At 39.8% G+C, this 24,795-nt stretch overlaps 2 protein-coding genes across 2 annotated transcripts in view; one reads left to right on the top strand and one right to left on the bottom strand.

Annotated features, from left to right (window-relative positions):
* sigmar1 (sigma non-opioid intracellular receptor 1) overlaps window positions 1-5,505 on the bottom strand; it is a 33,842-nt gene extending 28,337 nt beyond the window's left edge. The window contains exons 1-3 of the mRNA XM_041810190.1: window positions 5,216-5,505; window positions 5,032-5,083; window positions 4,542-4,690 (exon numbers count right to left, since the gene is read on the bottom strand). Of these exons, the coding sequence (XP_041666124.1) occupies window positions 4,542-4,690; window positions 5,032-5,083; window positions 5,216-5,360 (346 nt within the window). The 5' untranslated portion in view covers window positions 5,361-5,505. The remainder of the gene's footprint in view (window positions 1-4,541; window positions 4,691-5,031; window positions 5,084-5,215) is intronic.
* A 1,093-nt stretch (window positions 5,506-6,598) lies between these two features.
* galt (galactose-1-phosphate uridylyltransferase) overlaps window positions 6,599-24,795 on the top strand; it is a 116,251-nt gene continuing 98,054 nt past the window's right edge. The window contains exon 1 of the mRNA XM_041810766.1: window positions 6,599-6,726. Within this exon, the coding sequence (XP_041666700.1) occupies window positions 6,693-6,726 (34 nt within the window). The 5' untranslated portion in view covers window positions 6,599-6,692. The remainder of the gene's footprint in view (window positions 6,727-24,795) is intronic.

Here is a 24,795-nt window from a genome sequence, read left to right on the forward strand (position 1 = left end):
TGTTGTGTGATGTTAGATCTTTTAGAGTAGTACATGTGAAACAGTATAAAAAATGAACAAAAGTGAATATTCAACATTTAACAGCATATATGTGTACTACGAATCCCAGATAATGATTTAAAAACTCTAAATAGATATTAGACCAAATAAGATAATTTTCTTTTTATTGTGTCTGACGGTGTTGACAAAAACAAAGTAATAACCGGGAAAACGCCTATTTTATTAAAAAAACAAACAAAAACAAAATCAGGAGGTTGCACCAATACATTGCTGAACAGCCAAGACCTTCGTCTATAATGATATACCTTCAGATTTTGTAATTTGACTTGCTTTTTATTTTCAAAATCAAAACCTGTTTTATCCAAATTCTCAAGAATCACTGATATATATATATATATATATATAATGTATACAGACACGTGTGTGCTGTTGTATGTATGTTTAAAGCACATAAACACCCTAATGCAGTGATTTAAAAATTAAAATCACATGTCAAGGGGTCGACAAGCAACCTTCATACAGCTTTCTTTGTTTCATTCAGTTTGTAAAGTTAATCTGTATGACATAAAACTCTGAAAACTGCTTTCTGCTATTGTCTGGTCATTCAGGTGGATATGACCATATGTAGTTTCATTGACCACATTAAAGTAAACAGAGGCAGGAAATTATCTCACCCAGATGAATGGAAAAATAAAAGTGACTTGTAGATTTCACACACCACCATTACCAATTTACAGCAGAAGACATGAGGACACGCATGTGCAGTCATGTACACATGTAATATAATGATCCTACTTCATGGTGACTCTTATCTACAGTTTTTCTCTGCTACTCAGTTAAATGTTTTTCTTGTGTTATAGATTTCTTCCACTGATAACTCCTTCAGGAGCATTGCTAGCAGCTTCTGGCTCAGTGTTCCCTCCGTCTGCAAGATCATCCTGGATATAATCACTGCGATCTGAAAACCTCATGGCATACTTCTCAGCAGGAGCAGTCCCATGGTGATTCACCATGTACCACAAAAAGCATCACATAGCCACAGCTCTTTAAAGAGACAGCCATAGCAACAAACTTCAGCAGTAGCAAACTTCCTGTACTTTTATATTTCATATAAACACCATAATAAAATTGTTTCAGTGCTTTGATACATGTCCTATTATTATTATGAAATTATGAATGTTAATAGAACTATTCAGTAACTAGATTTATTTCTTGTTTGAAAGATACATTTCTCTAGGCACCACACATAGGAAGTTATAATAGTTGGTAGCCTTTTCTTAACAGAGTAATGTGCACAGATGCAGAAATAGCTCATCTATAAAGGTCTTGATACCAATAACACACTTTATCTACTGGGAAAAGGGAGGTAGATCCTGGGCTTTAGAATGAGTAATTATTAACTTAATGACAGGTAGCTCTTTACTTCAGATAACAAATATTTTAATCAAGGTTTAACAAGACACCAACATGTATCAGGACAGCTGAATCTGTGAATGATTTTATGACTGAAATGTAGTACTTGTTCTTTTAATTTCCTTGGCAAGAGGCTAAATATATAAAATATAGCAATTTAAGATGGCTTCCAATTAAGAAGTTTTTGACTGAAAGTTATCCCAGATTTACCAGCCAACCAAACATGAGCAATATTTAGACTTAAAATGATCATAGTGTTGACACTGACATGTGTTAATGTTAATCAAATATCTACTCCATGATAATAAGAGAAACATGAGCTTGTTACCTTAAAAAGTCCAACTATGATTGTTATTAAAAGACAGTTTAATTTATAAAGGACAAACATTTAACTTAACATTTAAACAAACTTAAATTAATTTGCAACAGAAACACAAAGGACCTTGCTTGGAGGATGAAATGGAAGAGAGAGGGATCAGAAGGAGAGGAGAAGGGAGATTCAAGTCTGGCTTGTTCCCTGCAGAGATATTTATCTCAGTTTGTAGAAACCAAAAGTATTCCGTAGGTTCCAATTGTTATAGATTAAGCAGAACAGTGCTATATTTATTCATCAGTCTATGAATTTGAAGACAAATTTGTTCATCTGAAGCAGCAATCTCTGTTGAGAAGGAAGCAGACTTTCCATCCTCTCCACCTCCTGCTGCTGGTGGACAGGTCCTCAGGGCCTCCAGCAACATCCTCTCCACCTCTGTCAGCTGCTGTCTGGAGTCACTCGGGGGGTCTCCTCCTTGGGGTCTCTGTAATAGAAACAACGTATTTAGTGATATTATTATATTTTACCCACAGAATACTACTAAGGGAATACACAGAAAAGGATCAGGTTGTGACATGAGAGGCAGCACTAGCTCTACCAAAGATAAAAATACATGCATGAATTACATTATAAAATATCTGGTCTAAATAAAGCTGTGATAGATTACTTCCCTCCTTCTTTATAGTGCTCAGACTGATCAGTTTAATAGCAAATCCATCATTTGTTGATTGATGTGGCTCTATTCACTTACATATCTGTGGGAACAGCAACTGGAGTGGATAGGCGAGATGCTGGAGGAGCAGAAGCAGCAGCAGGTAGTAGTGTTTCAGAGAGGAGTACATGATGTTCTGATAAAATACAAAAGTGTACATATTAACACAGTATACAGGTTCGGCTTTGACACTATTTATATTTTTGTTTGTCCACAAAGTGGCATAAAAACAACTTTCCATTTGTAGCCTATGAAGACATTTCTCCCTAAATATTTCCTATGCTGAGTGTGCTGTCAACAAACTTTATACCTCATCTGCTGGCCCTGATGCTGCTACTTCGCCCTGATCTTCCTGGAAGTCCTCTGCAGCCCGACTGTCCTCGACCCCCCTTTCCATGTTACTGCTCTTCCCCCTTTGTAATGAAGGGGTCAGATGGCCCTGCCCCCGACCCACTCCTCCACTCTGTCTCCTTTCTCCTCTTCTGCAAATACGTGTCCCTCTGTTTCTTCCATTTACTTCGGCAAAACTCATCTGAACAAAAACACATAACTATCCAGCAGTGAGGGGAAAATTAGCATGCCTGACGGTGTTATGCTAACTCGGGCAGTGCTAACTATGGTGCTAACTTGGTAATAGGTGGCAGAAAACGAGTGATAGATGGATGTTTGTACAACTTACAGAGCAACCTCCTCACTCACTTTCCTCCAAGTGAGCTCCTTTTATTCCTGAGCCAGTGGAACAGGCACGTTGTGTGGTAGAGCTCAGGGCACACACAGAAACAGACAACCCCGGTCTCTGCTCCATTTTCGGGTTGAATGAGCCGCGTTATCCCGGGCCGGCCCTCCCTCGGAGACATCCGGTGACGTCGCCGGACGATCTCTGTGCTGATTGGCCATCGTGGAGCAGAAATTCGCAGGAGTTCAGATTTTTTAACCCGCGCATAGATGTGATGAAGCAAACAGGCGGCGCGAATTCGCCTCATTTGCACGTATCGCGCCTCACGCACCGCGTCTTCGCGCGATTCGCGCTGCCCGAGGCAAACAGGCGTCAACTCGCATCTTTACATTGACTTTACATGGGATTTGTTCGCGCGAATAAATTTACTCGTGCTTGGTGTGAACGCACGGTTAGACTCAAGGAAAAGACTCACGCCAAAGACCCAAGCCTTATAACAAACCTTGACTGCAAATCTATAGGGAACAGCTTACGGTTCCTAAGTGCTGACAAGGTCCCCCAGTTATATGGAACTTGGCCTTCACTTTCAAGATGGTGCTAGGGCTCTCTCCAAATAATGCTGCAACTTGGTTTTGTGAAACTTCAGCCCAATCACATGGGCCCTATCCAGATCAGTCAAACGTGGCATGGAGATTCTTGGAGCAGACACCTACTACCCACAGTAGCAGGGCCCATGCTCACAGGTGCTGATAATCAGGTTCCTGATTAGCACTTGATTGTCACCACCTGGGGGGTACCAGAAGCTAAAAACAAGAGTCTATAGGTCCTAATAGGTCCTCCATTTGCATTGTTTCCTCAAGTCTTAGTTCTAGCTTTTGTGTACGAGTTCACAGGTCACTGGGGTGAGGGTCAGAGAGTGTCAGTCACTCCACAAAAGAAGTGCTCTATGTGATTGAAGCAGTCTTTTGCTTGTAAAAGAAGAAAATACAAAAAAATATATTGTACTGGAATATGGACACAATTATGGATGTGTCAAGAGGAGGACAATATGAACTGGCTCTCCTTAAGACAGAACTCAATGTATGCACGTGATAACATAAAGAAAATAAAAGAAAATGTACATATCAGTTCCTTAGAGGGAGAAAAATAAGTACCCTTGTATATGATGATACAAAGACACGGAACAAATGCTCTCCTGTTGGCAGCCGTCAGGATTCACATACTTGACATCAGGTCAGAGTGTCAAATGCACAATATTGGGCCCAAGTTTTGACAATGAACTATGATGTTGCTGTACAAACCTTCAGCAGACCCTTGTTTAAATAATTTCAACTCAAAAATTGGTCTGAAAATTTGTCATAAATACTATACTACTACTACTAATACTATACATACTAGTAAATTTCAACCCTTATTTATTTCCTTACCTGAGTGCCCTCCTGTGTCCACTGCAGTGCCAAAAAGCAGCAGGTACTCTGTGAATGAGGCATGGAGTATACACATGGAGCCCATCCAGCCCCCGGCATTTACAAACACCCACTGCAGGTCCTCATCTGGCAGGATGTGGCCAGGATACCTGGTTCAATGACCCTTTTTTAACACACAGCAGAACAACAAACCCTTACCTGCCTTATTATTACAGCTTTTCAAATAAGAAATATTGTTTTTGGTCTTTCTTAATCAAAATGTATTTTTTCCATTAGAATTAAAAAGTGTTCATTAAATGCTTCCCTTCCCAAAAGGTAGAGTACTGTAAATAAAGACGTTTTGTCAATCAAAACACTCAGTTGCTCAATATAACATAAAATTTTCTTTAAGTTGTAATGAACTTGAGAAATTTCATAGAAAAAAACACTTCCAACTGTGATATTAGATAGATACTAAATATGTTTTAGTGAATAATGAGGTCACTGTTACCTTTTCCTGAGTTCCACCACCACTTTAGAAAAAGCCTGCTCATGGTCCTGCCCTGTGAGAGGAGATATAGGAAGGGGATAATTTGGGTTGATAACATTCGCGGGGATTTACGTGTAACTATGTTTAAGATAATGTATGGAGTTCTTGACTTCATGAAGAAATAATGGCTGTTTCAACAACCCACCTGCATACTGTTTGGCCAATTTGGCGATGTCCTCTTTGTTGAAAACGTAGTCCTTTGTGGCCATCCAGTGCCGCAGCAGAAAAATAGCTAGTACTGTGGCAACAGTAAACACTAACAATTTTGTAAATGCAGGAGTTACGGCCATCGTAGAAATAAATCAAAGATGTGGCAGCACTTTTGATTACACGCGCAAATACGGGTCGCCGAGTTGCGCTGAGCATGCCATTAACAGAGAAGTTATGAAGTACAAATGACAACCTCTTCCTGCCCGTTCTGAATATGGATTTTGGCCGGTCTTCTTCTTCTTGGTTTTGTTCTTCTCATTTCAACAGAATGCTTCCCGCCTATTAGCGCACTAGTGCCATCATCTGCTCCGGAGTGTACAATTTTGTAGGCCCACACACCAACACGAACAACAGCACAACCAAAAGACCTATTTCTATGCTCTCTGGCCTTCCTATGCTTTTCAATGTTGGTGTGGAACATTCGATCCTATCCTCTCCTATTTTGATCATCAACAACATTTTAATAGGCCTGCAGGAAGAACTTTGCATAGAGCCCACAAACATTTGTAACTGGGTGGGCTTCATAGCTCCATAGCAGACATACTAAAAAGTATGACCAGGGGGTATTCCAATATGTTCTTTCATTTCTGTAGTACGAAATTTGTGTGTTAAAAAAACATTTTTGAATTGGTTTTAAGTAATATTCAAACTTTCTGAGACACCAGATTTTGGGTTTTCATTAACTGTAATCATAATCATCATATCAAATGAAAGAAATACTGGAAATATAGCAGTCAGTGTGTAATGAATCGCTGCAATATGTGAGTTTTACTTTGTGTATTGAATTACTGTAACAAATTAACGTTTTGATGATATTCAAATTTATTGAAATGCACCTGTACAATATGTGAGAATCTGAGACGTCTGAAAAATTCGCGGTAGAGACCAGGTGAGTGCAGCGATACGCTTGGTTTCGTCTAGTCTGCTGGAAAACCAAAAGGAGAACATTAAATAATGAGAGAGTATATCTAAAGCTTTGTTTGACTTTTTAAAAGAAACTGTATTAGTCAAGAGAATATGTATATATATATATATATCTATATCTATAGATATATATATATATATATATATATATATGTAGATATATAGATATGTATATATCTATATCTATATCTATCTATCTATATATATATATATATATATATATATTTTTTTTTTTTTTTTTTCTTCGAACCTCCTTAGTTATTCTCTATGTATTTTGTACCTAGCACAAGGGGCTCTGGTTCCCGCTCCAGCATAGTAGGTGGCGGTAATGCACCTTAACGATGGTTGCCAACCGCCATTAAACTACAAGAAGAAGAAGACTCCAGAGGAAGAAGAGGAATCAGACGCAGGAGAAGCGGCAGTTACAGTGACAAAGTGCAGGTCCGTGTGTTGCCGACGGAGAGATTAGTGTCTTCCAACGTCACAGCATGAGCGGTAAAGAAGTTCCCTTTGATCCAAAAGGTAGGCTATGGAATAATGTGCGTTCACCAGAGTAAATATAAAACTCTTTACCAGCTATTTTCATCATTTGACCCAGTAGCTATAAGAGGCAATAAAGATATGATCGAAAAGTGGAAACATTTGGCTACCCGCTCCCTATCGTTGTTTCCTTTGAGCTGGAGGATAGGAAAATATAACAGTAGTGATATGGAAATTCCCTGGATTTCGGCAAACACACGAACTCGCAGACTTCGAGGCGTGCTCCCGTTGTTGTAGACATATGACTTCTACGCACACTGGTTTGCCGTAATCCAGCTGTCAGTGCAACTTGACAGCAGGAGTTGTCCCTGCTTCTGTCACATGATTGAACACACGATCGTAAACATATTTAAGACGACTTCCAAGTTGTATCTCAAATCTTTTGCAGCTCGAATATTCATATTAGGGAGTATTGTATCACTGTCACCAACAATAGATGAATTATTTTACTAAAAGGTTAAAACCTATGGCTGACCACATCTATCTGGAATGCCTGTTGAAATGCCTGACTGGATTATGTGTTCTGGCAAAGTTACTTTTTGGGGGTGTATGTAATCAGGGCCGGTTCTAGCCATTTTGGTGCCCTAGGCAAACTTACAATTTGCCACCTGCCCTGCCAAATGTGTGGTTAAAAATGCATATTTCTTAAAAAATGCAGAAATATTAATAGTAGGGCTTTCAATAGATTAAAATTGTTAATCACTTTTAGTTAACTAGACTAATTAGTTAACTATTAGTTAACTAATAGTTAACTAGAAAATTAATCGAAAATTAATCACACTTTTTCTTTCTGTTGAAAATGTATCTGACAGGACTATTTCTCAAGATTTAAATACCCTAATCTAGACAAATGGACAAAAATGCTTTCTTTATGCAAATGTTTGTTCATGTCAACAACTCAAAACAACAGATAAAGTCCAGAAAGTTCTCTAGACTAAGATCAAAGATACTGAATGCTCCAAAAATATGCTGAGAGCTTAACATGGTAAACTCAAGCCTAACAAGGACAACAGATGGAGATACTGACCTTAATGTAACATTACAGAATAAAACCACAATGTAGTGTCTAACTTCAGTAGGGCTGGGACGATTCACTTTTCTCCCGATTCGATTTTTTACGATTTTTTTTAGGTGCCGATTCGATTTAAGTTGTGATTCTACAATATTGCCGATTTTTGCAATCTTTTGTTAGCTTTTTAAACACCAGTGAAAAAGATGAATGATCATGATGCCTACAGACTATATTAGGAAAAATACACATCACATGTGTATAACGATACATCACAAAATATGTCTAACTAGAGAATACAAAATAGTTATAAAATGGTCAAGTGCAAGATTTCTCAGTTTATTCACAACAGTTTAGTATCAATTTCACAGAATTTGACACAGACTGAGCTAAATACTGAATATGAAGTGCATAAAGTCTATACATATGTGTGTAGTATATATGTATAACTTATTATGTAATTTTAAGTTAATATCGAATTTAACAATGTAGAATTAAGCTATTTAAAAAATATATAGTCCTGCATAATCTCGCATTTTACCTATCTTTGTTCAATCTGAAGATGAGGATTTTCCCCATTTGTTGAACTGAATTAAAATGCTTCCGTGATTTTTTTTTTTTTTTTAAGAAAAGGGGAATAAATTATTATAGAGTGAATGTACTCCAATCCTTTATATTTCATATTTTATCAGTTTTTTATGTCATCACATAATGTGTTTGCGGAGGGAGATTATGGGAGACGAGCTGATCGTCACGTCCAGCTTTATGACTGATGGACTGTGTTTTGCGGAGGGCATGACGTGACAGGCCAGTATTTCTTTCTTGTGTTACCGAAGCTGTCATTCTTAACGACACTACACGGGACAGGTCCTTACAAATAATACGACTGTGATTATGGTTGCATGAGTAGAGACCAGCGGTAGCTTCAAAGGGCTTGTTTGTTGACGTTAGCCGCTAGCTGTAGCGCTAACGCGATGATGCCTAACTAGTAGTTTCGTTGTGTTGTCTCAGTATTTTACTCTGGCGTGGCATATCTTGCAAACAACTGTCTAACTCCTGTCTAAGTCTGTGCTGTTGTTAATGTTTTGGAAGCCAAAATAAGTCTACACATCCACTATGAATACGGCAGAAGTCGCTCTGCTGGGTAGGTACAAGCAACCGGCTCACACAGACCGGAAGTCTCGTGTGATCTCGTTGTCTCAAGAGAGAAGAGGCAAGAGTCAACTGCCAGCTGGCGATGCCTGGCGCCAGCTAGCGGTCAGGGGGTGAAATTACACCACAAACTACCGCACCAACAAAGTGAATAATTAGCTAATTAATTAAATATCGATACTGTATCTTAAAATATTGATACAATATCGCGCCAGGAAGTATCGTGATATTTCAGTGTATCGATTTTTTGTCCCACCCCTAAACTTCAGACTTCGAGAGGTTACTCCTCTGTTCTCATCAGCTTAACACAGAACAACAGATCTAATCATCACACATGTACATAAAGAGCATGGTCAGTAAAGTTTAAATTCCTCAAAGATCATTCCTGATCTTTCACACTAAAGCAGAGAATTTCAGTCTGACATGGGGGAAACAAAGGCTCACAATCATCCCTTTACACAAAGAGGACTCAGAATGGGATGATACAGAAAGAGAGATGAAATAGAGTTAGAGAATCAGACTACAGATCACTGGGAGGAGTGAAGTCTCTGTTGAGAGCTCAGCAGTAAGGCACAGACACATCTAACGGCTGTTTCAGACTGGGAGCAGGTTTTGCTGCTTGCGTGTGTCGTGCGTGTCAGCTCCGGCTCCTGCCGGTGCGGCTTTCACACAGGGCGTGAGTTTGCTGCCTGTCAGCTGCATTTTCCTGCTCTCAAAGCCCTGTCCTTCCTCATGACTTTTACCTGAATAAACCCCCCTACATGCTTATTGATTTAGCGTATTGAGGAAGTTTGTTGGGAACTATTCAAAATAAAATCATTCTGTATAAGTGAACAGAGTTTCTCTACAGAAATACTAAACCGGGCTTTTACTTTGAAAAGTACAAACCAGAAAAGCACTCAAACGGTGTTTATCTTTCCTGTGACATATTCTACTAGTGTGGAGACAGAAAGTTTCACTAATAGTAGATCTTTAGAGAACAACTTTATCAAACAGGCGCATTTAAGCTTGTGGCCTTCCTCAGGGTTATCAAGAAACACACTGTAAACATATTTTATGTGCATATTTGGCACAACGATGTAAATATGGCTCTCTTTCATTTTCCTGTCTAATACGGTCACCAGCCGCACGCGGTGCACGGAAAAAATAGGCGAGACTTCAAATCTCTGAACTCTCCGTGCCTGAGCTGTGTGAGCCGCCGTGCTCATGCTGGCAATCTGAAAGCCCTGACTTGTTAACATGCAATTAAACTGAAAATCCATGCGTGTCGCGGTCAAGACGCACGCGTCACACTCCCAGTCTGAAACAGGCTTAATGGTGTTTCACTGTTCTGATGTGATAAGGTAGACACATCTGCCCTGCTCAAGATGAAAATCAAGTTATTACTTTAAAATGTCTGCAATCATTTATCATCTTTTTGTTTTCGAATTAAAAAAATGACGAAATGTAAAAGAAATGCTGACAGTAAGAAATTACTGTCATCAGTCCAGTAGATTTATTGGAGTAATGCCAATAAACACACATTTGAAGCTGCTTTTCCAGGGTATCGGCAGGGTCTTAATGCTGTGTTTTTTTTTAGAAAGAGGAACGTATATCTGAGGAATATGTCCCCGGGGGAACAGTAAAGCAGGGCACAACTTGTCCCTCACTCACCCCGCCCCCTCTTAAACAATAACAGCATGTCAAAGTGGCTACACACAACACCGGCAAACATCACGTAGCCCCATACGGGCCAGTACTGTGGGACTTAAAAGTTGCACCTTCAAGAAAACTCATCCATGCCTTGAGTTAGTGTGCCTCACCTCACCGCTCACCCTTCGAAGGCTGAAAATCAAGTCGGATGGACTCGAGATTTTATGAAGTCCCACAGTCTAAATGATGTTAAATTCGAGTAACAGCTAAATAATTCATCTTGTAGATACTGTAGTTCCTTTTGGTTGCTTAACGAGCCAACACGTGTCTGGATTAATGTAGCGGTCTGATATGAGGCAGACGGACAGACAGTGAGGAGGGAGAGAGATGAGGAGAGATGAGGAGAGAACCGTTACAGTCTGGAGAAGAACAATGCAGCATCAAACTGCATGGACTATGAGAGTAAATACAAGTTTAGGTAACAGGTTTACTTTTAACCATTTAACTTTAATGTGACCTTCTTATTAAGTTACTATAACTGTCTGTGATGGAAGAACAGAAGGATTTCTTCATTTGCATTATAAACATCAGTTAGGATGTGATTATACACGTGAATGTGTCTTGAAATGTTGGATATATGTGACTGTTACACTGGTTATAATTATTTTATATCAGGGTTATCCAAACAATGGCTCCTGGGCCAACTGTGGCCCTTATTCAATACATTTAAGGTTATTTCTATTTAATTAGTGAACATTTGATTCATTTATATAAACAAGACTCTCTTTTTTTCTAGTAAAATTAGTGGAAAGGTTAAAAAACGGAATTCCAAAAAACATTAAAACACTTCACTCTCAGGCTCACCTTTAACACCTCTGCTCCTGTTACACACCAGCCTGCGCTGCTCTGTCTCCTCCTCCTCCTCATGATAGCTGTATCACCAGGGTCAGACAGTCTCCTATAGGGTCTGCTGTCTTTAAAACTTTTGCTGCATCTTGATTGACTGTTTTTTTTTTTAATTTGGCATTTATTTGCAGTTCCAGTCAATCATTTCAGCGCATTAGTTTCATTTTCTCCAAAAACTTTCACTTTCAAGCAGGAGCGGAATGTGGATGTGAGAGGGAAACGGACCTCTAGGAGACATGATCGGACCAGTCAGCAGTCAATAGAAAGTGTCAGTGCAGCTGTAGTGCCGGTTCATAGCAGATATGAATAAATGAATAAATCATGCTGGCCCAAAAGTGCGTCCACCCACCAAGAAATGCCTGGTATGCTTAAAAGCGAGTCCATCCCTGCTTGCAGAGTTGTGTGAGCATCTGCGTTGTAAACAAATCCAGCATGGAGGGGGCGGCTCTGCATTAGCGGTGTGCATGGCCAGCGAGTGGTACGGGCTGTTCAAGACTCTACGAACTCCTGGTAACTCAGTTCATATCGACAGTAGGAGAAAATAACTTCAGTTTTATCTGACATGATCTGAAAGTTGAACCTGCCATTCAAAAGCCTCTGTCCTGTATCCATTTCTGCTCGCTTGCACTGCATCACAGCGCCGCTTCCTGATCTACGGGATGGGTCGAGGGTCACACAGAACGTGCATGCATTAATCGTGTGTTAAAAGTAATTTGAGTTAATGCAATATTAATGCATTAACTTTAGGGATGGGACCGATCTGAACCAATATTAGTATCGGGTCCGGTGTGGACGTAATTAATAGATCAGATATCTGACTGACGGCGCCGATCCAAATCCATCCTACAGTTTGCGGTAGACCATGAACACACCGCAGTCGAACACGAGACAGTCTGTGTAACTGAGCTAGTATTAGTTGGGGATGTTCTTAGCGGTATAATTACCTAGTAGATTAAGTGTAAATCTTTATTTAAAAGAGTCAAAACTAGTCTGAAGACGAGAGAATGCAAAGAAGAGTGTGTGTGACTTTAGCCTGATAAGGGGCTGGCTAGCATTGAAAGCTAGCACCGCCCACCTTCGTTCCTCTTTGCATATTAATATCGTGCTTTGATATTTGGCCTCTTTTCACTTCGGGTGAGTAGTCATACGTTAGCTTAACCCTTGACAGCCCACATACCACTTTATTTCCATTTACTACTTTGGAAAACTGTCATACTGTGCGCGGTCTTCCTACTATACGCTAACACAGTAGCCGTTAGCCACCTCCGTCCTTCTCATTGTTTACATCCTGTGAAGGGTCAGAGAGGAAGGCTGCCACCATTAACTGAAGCTACAGTGGTCTCTAGTGGCCATATTGTGATCAGAAGGGTCAATCTGTTTATCAAAATCCAAGATAGTTCTTTTTACATTCATCAGTAATCAGAGATAATGTACTTATACCAAAGTTAAAGATGTAGGGCTTTTGAGAAAACATTAGGGGCATTTAGGGGCATAGACCCCACAAGCCACCCCATGGCTTCACCTCTGACATAAACTTATCCACCACACAGGATTTACACATCAATCAGCACAGTGTCAGAAACGTAGGGTTATAAACACATGAGGAAATTAATTAGAGACATATTTCAAGAGCACCTGCACTAGTTTTTTAACGAGAATTATCCTGTTCGTCCTACTAAAAGAACCAAGTTAGAGGGCTGCATTGGGATTAGGTCTGAATTTAAAGGAGACATATTTTACCCTTTTAAGTTTATATTGATCTCAGAGGTCCCCATAACATGCCTGTGAAGTTTGTTGCATTGTATGTCTAAAACCCCCTCTGTTTCAGCCCTTCTCAGAACGAGCCATTTCTGTGTCTGTGGCTTTAAATGGTAATTAGCTGTTTGACTCTGCCCCTGACCACACCCCTCTCAGGAAATGGATGCAGCACTCCTGTTGCTACAGACATTTTTATCCAAAGTTTAGGACCTGACTGGATTTGAACCATCAACCTCCCAGACCGTAGTCAGCAGGATAACCCACTGAACCATCCAGCATCTCAGCTGGTAGCTGAGAAGATTAGTAGAGGAGGGCGGAACTTTGCTCCAAGTGGGGTAGGGCCAACCAAACCTGGGGGCGGCTGCTTACGCACCTGGTGAGGTCACCAGAAGCAAAATCTGAGAATGGCTTGTTTCAGCACACATTTTCTGAAAGGTGGAGAAAGAGAGAGAGAAAGGGAATGGATTTTTCTGGTATTTGAGGGGATTGTGGACAGGCCAGGGGCACATATTTGTGTTAGAAAAGCCTGAAAAATTGATTTTTGCATAATATGTCTCCTTTAATTTTTGCTTGCACTAACACTGTGTAAGTTAGTAAACAAGGCACAGTAAAATTCCTTAAATGCACACAGAAGCTTTAATGCTCTTCATAGCGCTGCAGACATACAGTATGAGTGTCTCCACTGCTCTGATGTGCTTCATGAAGGAGCTGACACAGAGATACTGAGCCATCACACTGTTATTTGGGTGGAAATCCTTTCTATCCATAAAAATTGGCCTCTTTTCATAAAGCGTTTATTTTATGGACAAGGACAGGAACAGAAAGGGGCAAACAGAGTAAAAACAAACTCTCTGTTAACCTGATATGCCAGATGGATTTGTTTCACACATCCATCTGGGAAAGCTTCAATAGGAAACATTTGGGAAAAGGCAGAAGATTTTAAAAAGCTCGGAGTGTAATTGGATGTACATCTGTCCATCACATTTTTACGGGCCAATGAGAGCAACAAAACACTTGATGTAGCTGCTATCGAGCTGCACGTGCACAGCTACTGAGGGAAAACGTGAAACATGGCGACTATAGACATGTAAGTACTCGACTTTTGTCGTTTTTGAACAACTCACTGCTATTCTTTGTTCTTCTTTTAACAGATTAATTTGTCGAGTTCTGATAAAACTGGTGCTTTAGCAGCATCCACGCTAATCTCTTCCTCCATAACTGTACCAGCTCATGCTGCTGCTTGTTTACGTCACGACTCTGCTGCACCTGAAAGTACTGCCCCTCGTTGCTGATTGGTCCTGTCACTTTCTACCCAGGCCCAAACGGTTCAGATGGGAGCTTTGCAAGATGGATTCGCCAGTGAAAAATGAAACGGGCGTCTCCATCTGCTTTGCAAGGTTAACTCTCTGTAGGATTTGACTGGAATGCGCTGCGCTTTTTGGCACTCGCACACAATGATCAGGAAAATAGTTCCACCTACAGCTTAAAAACAAAGGATGTGTACATAAAGTCTGTAAATATGCCCCCAGTGTAACTCTTATTAATATAACCTGAGGTTAAATGAGTCCGCGCTGTCAGCTGTTATAGTGTTTTTTGAACGTTATGGCCTGTGAGGATGTGAGTGTTTTCTTTCATGCTCCTTTCAGTGAGAAAACTTTGACTAGAACAGTGAAAAACCTTATATGTCAAGGGCAGTGCTTAAGTGAACGCAATATTGTAATAATTTCTTAAACTGAACAAAGCTTCTGTCATTCTGTGCATTACGTGGATGGTCAGTATCGTGTTAGCTGTCCGACGCAGGACTCTATCTCTACATCCTGTCCGTTAAGCGCTGTGTGAATGAGGAAAAAGAGAACTTTTTTTCTCTTAATGTCTTGCTGGGCTCCAAGTGTGCGTGTGCCGGGGCCACACATGGAGAGAGAGAGACAGAGAGTGGCGAGGTGAGGCTAGACCGTTTCATGAACGAGGGGCACAGAGGTTGGAGGAGTGCAGGAGTTGATGATCTGTTACATTGGTGGACTTTTCAAAATGTTCAGGGCTCATGACAGCGCCCCCCTCACCATGGCGCCCAAGGCAACCGCCTATATTGCCTATGCCCAGAAACGGCCCTGTGTGTAATCGTGCTGCCCCTAATGTATGGGGGTTGAAAATTGAAGGATTCCGATTTCTGCTTTTTTCAGAGATCCGGATCATATGGTTCAGGTCAACAAGGAAAGCCGGTGTTATCGCCCTACTAATTTCCACGCTAACTGGTTTCCATGATCCAGCTGTTGGTGTGTTTACCTAATGACTTCCGCTGCAGTCACAGATTCAACACACATTCATAAACATATTGACGGCGATTTACAAGTCGCATCTCCTATCTATTGCAGCTAAAATGTTGGAATAGTCGAGTAGTGCGTCACAGTTGCCAACTAAAGATCAAAAATGGGAAAATAATGCTTTTGTACACACGAGTAAAGGTGGTCTCAATCCCACGAGAGTTAACTCCCCAAAAGACCAAAGCTCCCTGTGTAACCCTGTGAGCTACAACGATCACAACGATAATGCTCACCTGACGCGTATCAATCGACTATGTCAGCAGGAAGGAATCATTTGGGCTTGGCTGATATAAAACAACTGGTTCCTCTGAGTTGTTGTCAACAAACTCTTTTTTTCTCCACACTACGGCTAGATTAAACACTGTACCCCCCCCACAACACTACACATTATTAACCTTTTATACACTTTGACAGAGACCCCGGGAACATGGTTAGAACACTGAAAATAACCGTTTTTGCTCATCTACAGGAACACTGTTCAAGGACACCAGTGGAAACCAGTAGGGCGATAACACCGGCACTTTCTGCCCCCAAATGGCTCCTCATTCGGTACCACTTTGGCTTTGAAATTAGAAAAAAATAAATCATACTATTTTTTTTTACCCATGATTGATATAACTGCATTGTATTTTTTTTCCAAAAACTAGACTAAATCCTTTAATTCTCAAAATAGCAAGAATTTTACACAATGCCTGACATAAAACTATATTTTTTTTAGATGATCAAGCACCAGTTCTATGACTTTAAATATGTTGAATACTGTAATTTTTTTTTTAACATAAAAACATAAAACATAGTGTGAGTAATAATAATAATAATAATACATCACACTTAAATAGCGCTTTTTTGGACACTCGAAGACGCTTTACAAACAAAACAAAGGAACAAAGGGGCTCAAGAAAATGCAAGTTTGAACAGGTGAGTTTTGAGTAGTGATTTGAAGTTTTGTATTGAGCCTGAGTTCCTGATGTTGTGTGGGAGTGAATTCCATAGGGTGGGGGCGGCTGCAGCGAAGGCTCGTTCCCCCAAGGTCCGGTGCTTTGTCCTGGTGGTGGGAGTGAGGAGGTTGGTGTTGGCTGATCTGAGGCAGTGGGTGGGGCAGTGCTGCTGAAGGAGATCGGTGAGATAGGGAGGGGCCAGGTTATGGAGGGACTTGTAGGTGATGAGGAGGATCTTGTATTGGATGCGGTATGGTATGGGGAGCCAGTGGAGTTGTTTGAGAATGGGGGTGATGTTGTCTCTGGAGTGGGTGCGAGTGAGGAGGCGGGCGGCAGAATTCTGGATATATTGCATTTTTTGGAGATGGGTGAAGGGGAGACCATACAGGAGGCTATTGCAGTAATTGAGTCTGGAGGTGATGAATGCATGGATGAGAATTTCACCAGCGGGTTGTGAGAGGGAGGGGCGGAGACGGGCGATATTGCGGAGATGGAAAAAGGATGTTTTGGCGATGTGAATTATGTGCATTTTGAATGAGAGAGTGGAGTTCATGATGAAGCCGAGGTTGCGAACAGAAGTAGTCTTCTGTGAGTTCCATCAAAAAGAAATAGTAATAAAATAAATAACCCTTCTTAGTCAAAATATTTCCCAAATAAGACAAACTTTAGCATGGGGGACAATAAATCAACCATGCAACTAAAAGAATGACTGCATTTTACATAATGTTACAAGTTATTGTTACTTAAAGTAAGTGTACCCATTAAGCCCACCAAAATATAAGTTCACATATTTTTCATAGATACAGAGATGGTTTATCAACATCATCATTTGTTAAAATGAAGAATTAATCTCTCATTTGAAAGTACATTTATGTACTTATGCATATTTTAAAGAACAAATTAATGACATTTTATGAATAAAGTCAAAAGTGTGGCATGGGCTAAATTGGTACCTAAGTACCATTTAAGCCCATGTGTTCCAAATAAGCCCACAACCACATTTATTGACAGAAATATAAAAAAATATTATATTTTTCAGGTAGTAAACACATATTCATTCAGTAACATGTTATACATGTTAACCAAATTGATTTTTTTTTAACTTGGATTCAATGTTTGGCTTGTAAAAATGGACCACCACAAACATGACTAAGTAGGCCTAAAACTAATTTTTATTGGCTTCAGTATTTAACATTTCATTGATCATTTTATTTAATATTTACAAAATTTGATTTAATATTGACAAAATAAGAAAATGTATTTGTTTTTAAAAGTATTAAATGACATTACAGTGCATCAACAATATCTTATTGAACTTGGATTTAATGTTTGAGTTGTAACAATGATGGTTTTAGGACAGTTGCTGTAATTCTTCCTTTTTGTTGGCATTTTTCTCACTGTAAACAAATTATTATGCAAAATTAACAGACATAACAATTGTTCTGGGCAGTGTGTAATCTGTGATGTACTTGTGTTAATGAAGTTAGTATAACAACATCCAACACAGGATTACAGTGGAAAGCTATCAAAAATTTCATTATTTCCTATTGAAACACATAAGGTGGGCTTAAATGGAACACACTGGGCTTAAATGGTTCTACAAGTGACTTCCAGGGAAATAAAGATAATATTTTCTCACCAAAATGAAACAAATGTATAAAGAAATGTCTGTAGCCTAAATATGCTGTAAAACTTGCCATCCTTCTTTAGCCAAACCTTCTGAATTATCAAGGAATTCTTGTTCAAAGTTAGCTTACGCTAGCTGTTTTTTTGGGTCACTGTACCATTTAAGCCCACCTTGGGAAAAAGACATTTTTTGAAAATATTTCACAAAACCAAACCTTTTTTGTGTCTTAATTTGAAGATTTATGTAAAATGAATCAGAAAACACTTAGTTTTTGTATCATTTTTAATCCTTAAGCAGTGTATCTATCAGCAGGGCTACATGTATTACCTAGTGATTAGCTCACTACGCTAGCTAGCATGACTCATCTTTTCACATAAAAATAAATAGTAAGAAATGACAAAAAACTACTTGTTTATACACAAAAAACAAATCAATCTCTCAAATTAAATAATATGAATGTATTTACCATGTCAGTGGCTGAAAATAGTTGAAAAGAAGTTTTTTTCTGAGGGGTCCCAAAACACCAACGTTTTGAGGCGACTTTATCTGAGCCTCCTTGAGACTGGATGGATGTAGGCGAGCCTTTTTCAGTATCGACAAATGTGATTGGTGTCAAACATAAACTGACATATAATTAAGAAATTGTGTGATTGGACAAAATAATGTATAACATTAGACAGGCCCCTCTTTTTTTTTTTAAATTGACTTCAAAGTTGCAAGTGGGCTTACATGGTGCCTGGGCTTAATGGGTACACTTACCCTAAATGTATAATGGCGACATTTTCCCATCCCCCCCCTCCCTTTGTTTGTTTGGAGACTGAATGGTACATGGAGCCCTGAGCAACGTCATCCCCCTCCCTTCGTGATTTTCTTTTATCACATCTGATTGGCTTCACAGAAACGTGCCCACAACACAGACACATGTAGTCAACCACAGCACTAATGTTGGCAGAACAGTGAGGAGAAAATATCCTCCCTTTATTCTTTTTTTGTGCATGGAGGAGACACGTCATACAGAAGACACACACAAAAAAGTACGATAATAAAGGTGTTTTCTTTCTCACAAGACTACACATTCTAAAACAGTAGGTGGCACTGTGGTATGTGACCCGCTGATAAGCACCAGAGAAGAAGAGGAAGCAGCCTCAGAGCTAAGAGGCTAACAACACAGTGGAGTTATTCAGTATTTATGGGGAGCATAGCACGACAGTGTATGTAAAATTTGCCCCGCAAACAGCCAGAAGAGTGGAAAAAAGTCTTCTAGTTTTAACACAATGGATCTTATAAGTCACTTAAAAGTTGTCATCCTACAGCAAAGCGTCAGTAGCTGCTAGCCTTAGCTACGGGGATAAGGAGGCTAATACCAGGAAGTGCTGATTCATCAGGTGTTGGAAGCTACAGAAAGTTTGCCAGAGCCAAAAGGTGCAACAATAATAATGACAAAATCAGTCTCACAGCCTCCTGATCTACTGCTACTCTCATAGACATATCCCTGCCTACTCTGTTTGATGTGGTTTCTTCAGTCTGATAGACATTAGGAACAGAAGTTTAGCCACAGACCACAGTGTATTAACATTTTTAAGCTATTTCTGATTTGACTTATGTCAGTGCACATTTTTAATCTTTTTGTTAAACATCAGCTGTCTTTATTTCTGACTTACTGTTATGTGGAAATAAATGTACTGGCATGAGAGGAAGATTCAGAAACTTTACAGAGACAAAGAAAGACTGGGGATATCTCAGAGTTTACTTTGAAGCTTCGGTCAATGACAAATGCACAAGCCAAGGACAAAGAATGCACACGCTGACAGTCATTTATACACTTGACGCCCGATCCAGGGAGTCACCCCATGTGACCACTTCAGTTCCATAAAAGTACATTCCTTGACCACTATCTCTGGCAGGGTGCCAACTAAGCCAACTTAACCTTGTTACATCATTCTATTATAGAACACAGTATTTTCACACTAACACTTATGCAGCAAAAAAAGAAAAAAAAAAACCCCAGACCCCCAAACATCTCCATTTGTGGAGATGACAGCATGGTATTTGGTTTTTTGTCTGATTTGACATAAGTCAGCTGAATTCTTGTCTACTTGATTGAAATGTCAGATTTGACCCCTTTTCAAGATACTTAAATTCTTTCAAGGGAAAAGGGGAAAAACATACATTACCGCTCACAAGTTTGGGATCTCTTGGAATTTTTCTTGTTTTCCATGGAAGAGCTCATGAAATTAATCTGAATAGGAAATGCAACAAATTAACTGGACATGCTTGACATTGTCAGAAATAATTATTTTAATGGAACATGTTCTTTAAACCTTGTCTTCATAGAGAAAAACACCTTTTCCAGCAATTACAGCCATGCAGACCTTAGGCATTCTAGCTGTCAGGTTTTCAAGGTAATCTGATGAGATTTCACTTGATGCTTCCTGGAGCATCTCCCACAAAATGGATTGGCTTGATGGAGTCTTCTGTCATACCATACGCTTGCTCCCACAACACCTCCAAAGGGTTCAGATCATATCAAGACTGTGCTGGCCACTCCATTACAGTCAGAATTCTGGCTGACTGCTTGTTCTTTAAATATTTCGTAGACAATTTGAAGGTGTGTTTTAGGTTATTATCCTGTTGTAGGATGAAATTGGCCCCAAGCAAGTGCTGTCCACAGGTATGGCATGGCATTGCAAAATCTTGTGATAGCTTTCCTTCCCCAAGGGCCCTTCTGCTCTTTACAAACTTCCACCTCCAAAGCACCCCAGACCATCACGCTGCCTCCACCTCGCTTGACTGATGGTTTTAAACACTGTTCTTGCATCTTCTCATTTGTTCTGCGTCTCACAAATGTTCTTCTGTTTGATCTAAAGACCTCAAACTTGGACTCATCAATGCGAAACACCTTCTTCCAGCCTTCCAATGTCCAGTCTTTTTGCTCCCTTATTAGTAAAATGGTTTTTAGCTGTGCAAGATGCTTTGGATTAGCAGCCATACTAGGAGATTGATACTGAGGACTGACAGGGGCTGATAACTGTTTGTGAACTGCATGAAAATGTTTTTCTTTGGAAAACAAAGAAATTTGCCAGTGATCCCAAACTTTTGAGCGATAGTGTGTGTCAGTTGTTTGTGTTGTTGGTAGTCTACTATTTTTAGAAACAGACAAAATATTAGATGTTCATCAGGAATAAAGGATGTGTTGTTTTTTTGTCAAATACAGCCATACACTAATGAAAAACTTATAGAAGACTTATAGAAAAATGACAGTAATGTCTTTGGGTTACATGTGCATTACATGCTACTTGTATTTTTAACAGTACAGCCAAAGTCATCTGCATTTTTGAAGTCAATAAACAGCAGCTGAACAGCCCGCTGACGCTGAGCTTCACAGTGCAAAAAAGAAATATCTTATAAATTAAGATTGATTCTCCTTATCACTCAGCCAGTTTGCAGAATGGACCCCTGAGATAATCCTGATAAAGTGCTTTAAATAACAACAGCAACAACAAAAAGAAAGAATCTTAAATGCAAAAAACAAACTACCTAGCTTATAATTCAGAGCTTAAATATGATTTTAAAGTTTTGAGACTCAGCCCTTTACCTACTGAGCTGGCACCGGCGCTGTGTTTTATATGTCTGGAGTATTATTACTATATCTCTGTCAAAGTTTGTCCGATCAGAAAAATTCCAATGGCGTTGGAAAGCTGAGAATTGTGGGCATGCACACATATATGGTTCATTACAGTACTCGCAACCATATGACGTGGGCATTCATAGCAAAAAACCAGAAATATCGCATGACCGCTACACGGATTCTCAACACTGTAACTCCTTGAAAGTTTGCTCAATCTAAAAAATTCCAATGCTGACAGAGAGCTGAGAATCTGTGCTTTCCGGCAATTTATGCAGGGTTTTTCTGCATAGAGAATTTGGTGGCGGCTGCCACTGCCAATTTCCTTACCGCCACTGGCTCAAGGCTCAGTTTTTTCAGTTTTTTGAATCGTTTATTCCACCAAGTGTTTTGCTGTCGGGATCTATCATTTCAGTCACATGTAACTGCAGTTGCACGCAACCACCAGTAGTGGCGGTGTGTCGAAATTAGCACTGGCCGACCTGTCAAAGCATCTTTGATTGTGTATTTACTAGTGGTGATATGGATCGGTTAACTGATCTTGACGTCAGCAGTCCTAGTGCATCAGTCTGTGGAGCCCTGGATCAGTAATAATGCGGCACAAACCCTTTAAATGCCAGGTTGAGTACAGGATGGTAATATTTTTTCTAAAAAAACCACAAAACATTCATTATTTTCCAGAAAACTAATGTTGGGGGGGATGGGGGGTGTTTTTTTAAATCAGTCCTGGGTATGTCCAACAATAGCCAAAATATTGACTTTGATGCATTATTAGTTTTTGTGTAGCTTCCAATTTAAAATTTATGACCCTTTCAAGTAGCTGTTGGACAAAAACGTCCCATAGACTCCCATTCAAACCACATTTTTTGATCTCCTCGCCATTGCATGATATAATCATGCATTCTGTAATGTTATAGTTTCATTATTGAGAAAATTAGTAAAATTTGTCATTTTTAATGTTCATCACTAAAATCAGCCATTTCCCCATTAAAGGCCTATGCATGCATGAAAATCCTGTCGTTTGATTAGTATTTGTGCTTGTGTTTTTGAGCTTATTAGGCTATTTTTAGATAGTGCATGTGTGTCTGTGTGATTACATGTGTGTGTGTGCACGTGTGTGTGTACATGTGTGTGTGCTCTTTCATGTGTCTTTGAATTAGACAGATTGACAGCTTGACCTCAAACTTAACCAAGTCACTTGCACTTCAAAGAGTTTACTGTGGAGAAAACCAAAACAATGCTTAGTGAGTTTATGCACCTGCTTGGATTCCTATCAGAAACTGTGTGTGGCTTGGCTATCCGGTTATTTCCTTCCTTCTACACCAACAAGCAAGATGAAGATGCATTTGACTGCAGAAAAGGCTCTGGTCAAAATCTTTCGGCCTGTAACTCAGAGTGAGAGCCGGAACCGTGAAACATCCTCATCCTCACAGGGAGAGTCTGATATTGACTTCATGGTGGAATCAGAACATTCTGCCTCCTCTTTTGCCTCTTCTGACTTTTGCACTGAGAGTGGAGTGGACTTCATGGACCCTACAACAGAGTGAGCTACAAAAAGTCTGGTCGGCTTCAAATGCAAAGACTACTCACCATGTTCAAGCTGCCAGAAGTTTGATTCCAGGGCCGACACGGTATGCTATTACTCAAGGGTGGAGTTTATTACTCTGAATTTGTGGTGGTTCATTGTGGCCTGGAAAATTGAACATCCAACCCTATCCCAGAGGGTGTAGGTGGATTGTCTCCTTGACCGATACACACCAGCCAAAATCAGGTGTCCAATGTATGCATCACTCCAGCTTCACACTACACATCTTCCATTTATTTTCACAACAATGTCAATCATCTCTGCAGTAAAAAAAAAAAAAAAAAAAAAAAAAAAAAAAATCAAAACTGGATTCCAAGTTGCAAATCCTGGTAATAGCATTCCGTGTCGGCCTCTGAATCAAACTTGTGGCAGCAGGAACATAGTAATTAGTTTCTGCATTTGAAGACGACCAGACTTGTCCACTCTGTTGAAGACTCCGTGGTGCCTTCTCCACTCTCAGTGGAAAGGTTAGGAGAGGAAGAAGAGGAAGCAGAATGTTCTGACACCACCATGAAGTCAACATTAGGCTCTCCCTCTGAGGATCAGGTTGTTTCACTAACCTGGCTCTCACTTGGAGTTACAGGCTGCAAGAACTTGTCCAGAGCCTCTTCTGCAGTGAAGTGCCTCCTCATGAGGGTTGCCAGGTCTGGGTGACAAATCTAGCCCAGTGGCCAATAAAAACCAGCCCCAACCAGTGCAAAACCAAGGCCAACACTGAAATTCAACATAAACCTCTGCTCCACCACACATGTTGCAGGTGTTTTGCTTCTGTGTGTGGATTGTATTCCTATGTGCCAGTGTGGAACAGCAGATCTTTGGTTGTGTACCATGTTCTAAGTTAACTGGCTTCTCTGCTGTTCGATTTAGTTGTATCTGAGGTTAAAGAAAGTAGTTAATTCTGCTTTGGATATTAAAAACAATTACACAAGTTATCAAAAATGGGTTCACTCAAAAAAAAAGAAGTAGCCCAATTCCGTGGGAAAACTGCGGACCTGGAAATCCTGCTGTTCGTCTTGCTTGTTGGTGTAGAAGGAATGAAATAATCGGATAGCCAAGCCACAGTTTCTGATAGGAATCCAAGCAGGTGCATAAACTCACTAAGCATTGTTTTGGTTTTCTCCACAGTAAACTCTTTGAAGTAAAAGTGACTTGGTTAAGTTTGAGGTCAAGCTGTCAATCTGTCTAATTCAAAGACACATGAAAGAGCACACACACATGTACACACACACGTGCACACACACACGTGCACACACAGACACACATGCACACATACAAACACTATCTAAAAATAGCCTAATAAGCTCAAAAACACAAGCACAAATACTAATGAAATGACAGGATTTTCATGCATAGGCCTACAATGGGGAAATGGCTGATTTTAGTGATAAACATTAAAAATGACAAATTTTACTAATTTTCTCAATAATGAAACTATAACATTACAGAATGCATGATTATATCATGCAATGGCGAGGAGATCAAAAAATGTGGTTTGAAT

This window comes from Cheilinus undulatus, linkage group 17, assembly GCF_018320785.1.
Source record: "Cheilinus undulatus linkage group 17, ASM1832078v1, whole genome shotgun sequence".
In the NCBI taxonomy this organism is placed as follows: Eukaryota; Metazoa; Chordata; class Actinopteri; order Labriformes; family Labridae; genus Cheilinus; species Cheilinus undulatus.